General features: G+C 40.8%; 1 protein-coding gene across 2 annotated transcripts in view; it reads right to left on the bottom strand.

Annotated features, from left to right (window-relative positions):
- Positions 1-256: 256 nt before the first annotated feature.
- KDM4D (lysine demethylase 4D) overlaps positions 257-9,946 on the bottom strand; it is a 34,545-nt gene continuing 24,855 nt past the window's right edge. For both annotated transcript variants that reach the window (XM_064577171.1, XM_064577172.1), the window contains one exon: positions 257-2,781. In XM_064577171.1, the coding sequence (XP_064433241.1) occupies positions 873-2,450 (1,578 nt within the window). In that variant the 5' untranslated portion in view covers positions 2,451-2,781 and the 3' untranslated portion in view covers positions 257-872. The remainder of the gene's footprint in view (positions 2,782-9,946) is intronic.

Genomic DNA, 9,946 nt, shown 5'->3' with positions numbered 1-9,946 from the left:
GGGAAGATATTCGGATGATGGCACGTTAGTCCTTGGCATGCTTGTGTCCCAGGAACTCGGGTGCTCCTACCCAGCAAAGCACCAGGTGCTTCCTACAAATCATCCTTAAGGTAGGGCTGCAAACCAAATCCCCTGCACCCACCCAGTCAGCTAGTGCCCAAGAACCATACACCAAACTCATTCATCAACACCACACAATGCAGCCAGCCAATAAAAATCAGTCTTGCTTAAAATGTTTTAATATAATTATCAAGAAAAGTACAGAAGAGAATAACCTCCACCCCTCAATTGGTTGAATGGACAATATTTATTAGAAACAAAGTCAGATTTGAACATTTTGGTTATCTTTAATATATTTGTGAACAAATACTGGTGATAACACATATTGAATACATCAAAGACTCAGAAAGATGATAAATTATTTTCCGAGCCTCTACTGACCCATTTGGTCAAAAGAGCCTAGTTTTTCAAGGATGGGGTAAGGGAGGTGGGAGAGGAAAGCGGGGGAGATTGAGGAGAACCAAAACCCAGCAGCATTCATAGTTGACCCAGAGGATAGGAGTCTGGGGGAGATGAGGCTCTGGCCACCTCGGCAGGACCCAGCTCAGAGACACAAGAGTGCCTAGTGGATGAAACCTCAGCTGGTGACATGGGATTCAGCAGTGTCCAAAGACATTCCAGGGTCTGGCAGAAAGAACAAACTATGGCGAACTTGGTAAAGAACATGGACTCAACGCATCAGTGGCAACATCATAGGACTCTCAAGCAAGACCAGCGACCTGCAAGCTCGCCCAAAGCTCTGACGTAAATGTGGCCAGTCTCAAGGAGCCTCCACACACAAGAGCAGTGGGTTACAAAGGTGTCCCCTGCGATTAGGGGACAAGGGCACAGCTGGACCCGGAAGCCTCAGCCGCTCGCCGGAGCCCAGGGCTTGGTGGTGCCGGCTTGTCCATCCAGCCTCCATCCACAGGAAGGGGCTGAGCCTTGCAGTGCTGAACTGCGTGCCCTGTTCCCACCGACAGGCGCCTCTTGGCCCGGGCCTGGATGCTAGGCCCCTGAGCACCCTGTTCCCGAGGACGACGACCAGGACCACACCTGCCAGTGGGGGGCTGGAGATCTGGGGCAGAGGGGTTGGGGGGCGGTGGCCGGATGGGGCCAGACCCCCGGGAGGTGCGGGCGGGGACAGCCCCGGACTGGGCATCAGAGGAAGAGCTCTGCGCGGGCAAGGGGCGCGCGGAGGCCGGGCGCAGAGGGGTGCGGCGGCGGGTGCCCGGGCCAGCGGCCACAGGCCGCAGGGCGCGCGGGGCGCGGCGCGGAGGGAGGTGCCTCAGGCCCAGCGCGGCTCTCCCGGGGGCGCGCACCTCCCTCCAGGCGCGCAGCTCCCGGCTGCCCGGCGCCGCGGGCTCCGTGTGGTCCACGGCAGCCCGGTCCTGCCCGCGCTTCCACAGCTCATAGCGCTCGGGCTGCAGGATGCGCACGAAGGCGTCCATGGAAAAGGTGACCCGGGCCTCCCCGCAGCTGCACTGGGAGGCCACCTTGCCATAATCGATCCAGCGCGGGGTGGCGAAGTTGATGGCTTCTGCGCAGTTGAAGCCATGGTTGAAGCCGGAGTGGTAGCCATAGGGAAACGTCACCATGAACTCGCCAGCCTCCTGCGTGATCCGACTGAAGGGGATCCCGTTGTCCTTGAGGACGGTGGGCGAGATGAGAGCCACCTTGTGCCGCAGGAAGGCCTCGCAGGCGCGGGCGCTGCCCGGGAAGAGCTCCGTGGCCAGGCGTTCCAGGCGCTGGCCGTGCTCTGGGGGCACCGCGTACCAGGTTTTGGGCTCCCCGAAGTGCAGGTAGTTGATGCTGTAAAGGTCCATGTCCTCCGTGTGCCAGGCGAAGGTGGTCTTCCACATGCCAAAGTACAGGTAGGGGGTGTTGACGCCCTCGATGACCACGCCGCACTCCTGCTCCAGCAGGTCCTGAATGGTTCCCAGGTGTCCAAGGTTCCACTCCTTCGTGTTTTCGTCAAACAAGGAGCCGCTGATGTCAGCGCCATAGATCGGAGAATCGTAGAGACGGGTTTTCCAGTATTTTCGCTCCAAGTCCTCAAAATCCGAGTGTGGTGGAGTCCGATACTTTCTGCCGTTCGCCAAATGGCAATACTCCCCCACTGTCATGGCTTTCTTCTTTTTATGGTACTGAGTAAACACACCTGCCTGCCCGGAGACCACCTGCTGGAGGGGAGTGGCTATTAAGATGTCACTGATATCATCGTAGGTCTGTCTGGCTTTCCATTCCTTGGGTGGAATCACCTTGGCGAGGCCGGCTCGGTGTGCGCCTTGGGATTCCATGTAAGCAATGTATTTATCAAAATCATTAAACTCTTCTTTGGTTGGATGAAATATCATTATGGTACAACTCGGGTTCTGAGCACAGTTGGCCTTAGACTTCATAGCTTCCATTAATAAGCACCAAACTCCAAAGGTTTTTAGTATGTTCTAGGTAGTTGAGGATGCTGGAAAATGCTACTTTTTAAAAAATGCGTTTGAGTATCTGAGTCACTAAGAACCACCAGTGGACCTTTATGCAAGTGAAATGATAATGTTTGTTAGGCTTGCTGATTCACCAAGGAACAACGCTCTGGGTAGAAGAGTTGCCTAGAACTAACAGTGGCTGAGCCTGTGATGCTCCTCAGTCGGTACCTGGCACTGTTCCTTGGAGGTCTATTGAATCACTCAGTCTTGGGGTGGGTGTCCTAAAGGTTATATCTTCAGGGCAGTGTTTAAACAAAGCCTAAAAGGAAGAACATAAAAAGTTTGAAAATTAATGTTGCAAAAATTATTAGAAAGTTACAAATAAAATACCACTATGGAATATTATTGTACACTCAGAGGAAGGCTAAAAGTTTATAAGATTGACAAAACAAGAGGTGGTGTAGACATGGAACAATGGGAAAGGTCATACTCTAATAAAGAGAATGGAAATTGTTAGATTCACCTTGGAAAACTATTTGGACAGTATATACTAAAATTGAACATCTGCATGTGTAAAATTGAACACATACATGTGATATGACTGTTACCACATGTCTAGGTAATGTGTATGCTCTGCACTGAAAGTCACCTCCAAGAATGTTTATAACAATATAATTTCTAGTAGCCAAATACTGGAAACAACCTATAAGCCCATCAACAGTAGAATGGATAAATACATTATGGTATATTCATACAATGGAATATAATACAGCAATGAAGATTAAAAATTACACAGAAATATAAGAATAACTTTATAATCATTATATTGAGCAAAATCATCCAGACTCAAAAGAATAGCTATTCCATGATTCCATTTTTATAAAGATAAAAATGAGGCAAAGTAATCTATATTAGAAGTCAGAGTAGTGGTTACCTTTGGGAAAGAGAGAGGTTGTGAGTGGGGGCATAAGGAAGCCTCTAGAGTATGTTAATATTCTTGTTTTGAACCTAGGTGCTGGTTACATAGCCATCAGAAGAGCTAACTATGATAATTCATCAAGCTATGATGATTTCCCCAAATTTCCATATGGTTATCTAAAAATAGAGTTAAGGTGCAGCTCAGCCACAATAGTAGGATGCACAGAGCCCACATAGTAGACACCTCTGAAGTGCCTGGTTCTAGTGAACAAGAGGCATTTTGCTATAGGGCACCACAGGACCTCTTCTTTATAGGGTCACCACTTTCCAAGATCAGGAGACATAGCTGACTTTCCTAATACATAGAAAAAGACACAGAGAATTTGACAAAATGAGACAGAGGAATATGTCCCAAATGAAAGAAAAGGACAAAATCTGGAACCAGAAAAGACCCCAAATAGCCAAGGAATGTTGAAAAAGAAAACCAAACCTGGTGGCATCACAATTCCAGACTTCAAGCTCTATTACAAAGCTGTCATCAACAAGACAATATGGTACTGGCACAAAAACAGACACATAGATCAATGGAACAGAATAGAGACCCCAGAAATGGACCCTCAACTCTATGGTCAACTAATCTTCAAAAAAGCAGGAAAGAATATCCAGTGGAAAAAAGACAGTCTTTTCAACAAATAGTGTTGGGAAAATTGGACAGCCACATGTAGAAGAATGAAACTGGATCATTTCCTTACACCACACACAAAGATAAACTCAAAACAGATGTAAGATCTAAATGTGAGGCAGGAATACATCAAAATCCTAGAGGAGAACACAGGAAGCAACCTCTTCGACCTCAGCTGCAGCAACTTCTTCCTAGAAACATCGCCAAAGGCAAGGGAAACAAAGGCAAAAATGAATTATTGGGACTTCATCAAGATAAAAAGCTTTTGCATGGCAAAGGAAACAGTTGATAAAACCAAAAGACAACCGACAGAATGTGACAAGATACTTGCAAATGTCTTATCAAATAAAGGCCTAGTATCCAAAATCTATAAAAAACTTACCAAACTCAAAATGCAAAGAACAAATAATCCAATCAGGAAATGGGCAGAAGACATGAACAGACATTTCTCCAAAGAAGACATACAAATGCCAACAGACACATGAAAAATGCTCCACATCACTCGGCATCAGGGAAATACAAATCAAAACCACAATGAGATACCAGGTCACACCAGTCAGAATGGCTCAGATTAACAAGTTAGGAAATGACAGATGTTGGCAAGGATCCGGAGAAAGGAGAATCCTTTTACACAGTTGGTGGGAATGCAAGCTGGTGCAGCCACTCTGGAAAACACTATAGAGGTTCCTCAAAAGTTGAACATAGAGCTACCCTATGACCCAGCAATTGCACTTCTGGGTATTTATCCCAATGATAAAAATGTAGTGATCCGAAGGGGAACGTGCACTCCAATGTTTATGGCAACAATGTCCACAATAGCCAAACTATGGAAAAAGTCCAGATGTCCATCGACAGATGAATGGATAAAGAAGATGTGGTGTGTGTGTGTGTGTGTGTGTGTGTGTATAGTTAAAAGTAACTCTGGACAGTTTGTTTCTGTTCCTTTTGCCTGGTATACTGCAGGTACTCAATAAATATTCAGTAATTCAGTAAAAAAATAAAATAAAATACCACTATGGAATATTATTGCACACTCAGAGGAAGGCTAAAAGTTTATAAGATTGACAAAACAAGAGGTGGTGTAGACATGGAACAATGGGAAAATGTCACACACACACACACACACAATGGAATACTACTCAACCATCAAAAAAATGAAATATTGCCATTTGCAACAATGTGGATGGAACTAGAGGTTACTATGCTAAGCGAAATAAGTCAACTAGAGAAAGACAAATACTATATGATTTCACTCATATGTGGAATTTAAGAAACAAAATAGAGAATCATAGGGGAAGAGAGGAAAAAATAAAACAAGACAAAATCAGAGAGGGAGACAAACCATAAGAGACTCTTAATCATAGGAAACAAACTGAGGGTAGCTGGAGGGGAGGGGTGTGGGGGGATGGGGTAACTGGGTGATGGACATTAAGGAGGGCACATCATGTAACGAGCACTGGGTATTATATAAGACTGATGAATCACTGAACTCTACCTTTGAAACCAATAATCCATTATATGTTAATTAACTGAATTTAAATTAAAAAATATATAAAAAAATAAGGGACGCCTGGGTGGCTCAGTAGGTTAAGTGTCTGCCTTCAGCTCAGGTAATGTTCCCAGGGTCCTGGGATGGAGTCCCGCATTGGGCTCCTTGCTCAGTGGGGAGACTGCTTCTCCCTCTGCCTGTGCTCTCCCTCTCTCTCTCTCTCTGACAAATAAAATCAGAATTAAACACTTAAGATCCTAAAAAAAAAAGAAATAAAGAAAGGGACAAAACCACAGCAGAACAGCTCAATGAAATGGAGATAGGCAATATGCCTGATAAAGAATTCAAAGTTTAGTGATCATAAAAATACTCAAGGACTTGAGAAGAGAGTGGAGGATCTCAGTAAGACCTTCAACAAAGAGATAGAAAATATAAAAAAGAACCAATCAGAGATAAAGAACTCAATACCTGAAATAAAAAAATACACTGGAGGGAATCAATAGCAGATTAGAGGAGGCAGAAGAGCTGATCAGTAACCTGGAAGACAGGGTAACAGAAAGCAACAAAGCTGAACAGCAAAAAGAAAAAAGAAAAAGAAAAAATGAGAATAGGTTAAGGGAACTCCATGATGTCATTAAGAGTAATAACATTTGTATTATAGGGACCTCAGAATAAGAGAGAGAAAAGGGGGGCAGAAAATTTATTTGAAGAAATAACTAAAAACTTCCCTAATCTGGGGAAGGAAACAGACATCTAGGTCCAGGAAGCACGGAGAGTACCCAACAAAATTAACCCAAAGAGGTCCACACCAAGACATGTAATAATTAAAATGGCAAAAAGTAGGGATAAAGAGAGAATTTTAAAAGCAGAAAGAGAAAAAAAAAAAAAAACCTGTTACATATGAAGAAAACCCCAAAAGGCTATCAGCTAATTTTTCAGTAGAAACTTTGCAGGCCAGAAGGGAGTGGCATGATATATTCAAAGTACCTAAAGAAACAAACCTGTAACCAAGAATACTCTACCTAGCACCATTATCATTCAGAATAAAAGGAGAGACAAAGAGTTTCCCAGACAAACAAAAGTTAAAAGAGTTCATCACCCCTAAAGCAGGCTTATAAGAAAACTAAAGGGAATTGTTTGAGTGGAAAGAAAAGGCCATAATCAGGAATACAAAAATTATAAAAGGAAAAAATTTCACAGGCAAATGCAAACATATAACAAAAGTAGTAGGTTAATCACTTATAAAACTAGTATGGAGGTTAAACCACAAAAACAGTAAAATTAACTAAATCTATAAAAATCAGTCAAGGGATTAACAGAACAAAAGTATATAAAATGTGATATCATATACATAAAACATGGGAGGGGAAGTAAAAATTTAGTGCTTTTAGAATGTGTTCAAACTTAAGTGACCATCAACTTAATATAGACTGCTATATGCAGATGTTATATGTAAACCTAATGGTAACCAAAAATCAAAAACCTGTAATACATACATAAAAATAAAGAGAAAGGAATCCAAACATATCACAAAAGAAAGCCATCAAACCACAAAGGCACAGAGCAAAGGAATAAGAAAGGAACAGAGAAGAACTACAAAAACAAATGTAAAACAAGTAGCAAAATGGCAATAAGTACATACCTATCAATAATTACTTTTTTTCAATAATTACTTTTTTTCAATAATTACTTTAAATGTAAATGGACTAAATACTCTAATCAAATGACATAGAGTGACTCAATGGATAAAAAAGCAAGACCCTATCTATATGTTGCCTATAAGAGACTCACTTCAGACGTAGACACATGCAGATTGAAAGTAAAGGGATGGAAAAACATTTACCATGCAAATAGAAGTGGAAAAAAAGCTGTGGTAGCAATACTTATACTGGACAAAATAGACTTTAAAACAAAATCTATAAGAAGAGACAAGGATAGTACATAATGATAAAGGGAACCATCCAATAAGAGGATATAACAACTGTAAATATGCACCTAATATGGGAGTACCTAAATACATAAAGTAACCATTGATTGACATAAAGGAAGAAATTGACAGTAATACAATAATAGCAGGGGACTTTAACCCCTACTACATCAATGGATAGATCATGCAGACAGAAAATCAACAAGGAAACAGTGGCTTTGAAAGGACACATTGGACCAGATAGACCTCACAGATAAATTCAGAACATTCCATCCCCAAACAGTGGAATACACATTCTTTTCAAGTGCACATGGAACATTCTCCAGAATAGATAATAATAGGCCACAAAACAAGTCTCAATAAATGCAAAAAGACTGAAATCATATCATGTATCTTTTCTGACCACAACAGTATGAAACTAGAAATCAAGAAAAAATCTGGACAAACTAAAATACGTGGATGCCAAATAACATATTATTAAACAATAAATGGGTCAGTGAAGAAATCAAAGAGGAAGCCACACAATACATGGAGACCAACCAAAACAAACAAACAAAAAAACAACAATCCAAAATCTTTGGTATGCAGCAAAAGCTGTCCTAAGAGGGAAGTTTATAGCAATACGGGTCTACCTCAAGAAGCAAGAACAGGGGCGCCTGGGTGGCTCAGTTGGTTAAGTGACTGCCTTCGGCTAAGGTCATGATCCTGGAGTCCCGGGATCGAGTCCCACATCAGGCTCCCTGCTCAGCGGGGGGTCTGCTTCTCCATCTGACCCTCTTCCCTCTTGTGCTATCTCTCATTCTCTCTCTCAAATAAATAAATAAAATCTTTAAAAAAAAAAGAAGCAAGAACAATCTCAAATAACAACCTAAACTGACACCTAAAGGAGCTAGGGAAAAAAACAAAACAAAACAAAACACAAAGCTCAAAGTCAGTAGAAAAAAGGAAATAAAAAGAGCAGAAATAAATTAAATAGAGACTAAAAAAAAAAATAGAACAGCTCTATGAAACTAGAATAAGATAACCAAAATTGATAAACCTTTAGCCAGACTTATCAAGAAAAAAGAGAGGACTCCCAATAAATAAAACAGAAACAAAGGAGAAGAAATAACTGACACCCCAGAAATAAAAAGGATTATAAGATAATATTATGAAAAATTATATGCCAACAAATTGGTCAACCTAGTTGGATAAATTCTTAGAAATATATAATCTTCCAAAACTGAATCAGAAAGAAACAGAAAATTTGTACAGAGCAATTAATAGCAATGAAATTAAATCAGTAATCAAAAAGCTTCCAAAAAAGTCCAGAACCAGATGGCTTTACAGGTGAATTCTACCAACCTTTTAAAGAAGAGTTAATACCTATTCTTGTCAAACTACTCCAAAAAGTAGAAGTGGAAGGAAAATTTCCAAATTCATTCTATGAGGCCAGCATTACCTTGATATCAAAACCATATAAAGACACCACGAAAAAGAGAACTGCAGGCCAGTATCTCTGAAGAACATAGATACAAAAATCATCAACAAAATATTAGTGAACTGAATCCAGCAACACATTAAAAAAATCATTCACCATCATCAAGTGGAATTTATTCCCGGGATGCAAGGATGATTCAAAGTTCACAAATCAATCAACATGATACATCATATCAACAAGAGAAAGGATATGATCATCTCAATAGATGCAGAAAAAACATTTGACAAAGTACAACATCCATTCTTGATGGATTCAAAACAGATTTATTTTGACCATAATAAAGGCCATATATGAAAAACCCATAGCTAACATCATACTCAATGGTGAAAAATTGAGATCTTTTCCTCTAAGATCAGGAACAAGACAGGGACATCTGTTCTCACCACTTTTATTCAACACAGTACTGAAAGTCCTAGCCACAGAATCAGATAAGAAAAAGACATAAACAACATCCAAATTGGCAAAAACTGTCCTTATTTGCAGATGACATGATACTATGTAAACAAAACCTTAAAGACCACCAAAAAGCTGCTGGAACTGACAAATGAATTCAGTAAGGTCTCAGGATACAAAATCAATGTACAGAAATCCATTGCACTTCTATACACAAATAATAAAGCAGCAGAAAGAGAAATTAAGAAAACAATCCCACATACAATTGCACTAAAAGTATTAAAATACCTAGGAATAAACTTAATCAAGGAGGTGAAAGGCCTATACTCTGAAAACTATAAAACATTGATAAAAGAAATTGAAGATGACACAAACAAATGAAAAGATATTTCATGCTCATGGATAAAAAGAACCAATATTGTTAAAATGTCATACTACCCACAGCAATCTATAGATTTAATGCAATCCCTATCAAAATACCAACAACATTTTTCACAAAACTAGAACAAATCATCCTAAAATTTGTATGGAACCACAAAAGACTGAATAGCCAAAGACATCTTGAGGAAGAAAAACAAAGCTGGAGGTATCACCA

Source organism: Mirounga angustirostris, unplaced genomic scaffold (assembly GCF_029215605.1).
Source record: "Mirounga angustirostris isolate CCGP_5_RB_7025 unplaced genomic scaffold, mMirAng1.0.hap1 SCAF_13, whole genome shotgun sequence".
Lineage (NCBI taxonomy): Eukaryota > Metazoa > Chordata > Mammalia > Carnivora > Phocidae > Mirounga > Mirounga angustirostris.
The sequence above is the reverse complement of the archived record's forward strand: the minus strand, read 5'-3'. Positions and strand labels throughout refer to the sequence as shown.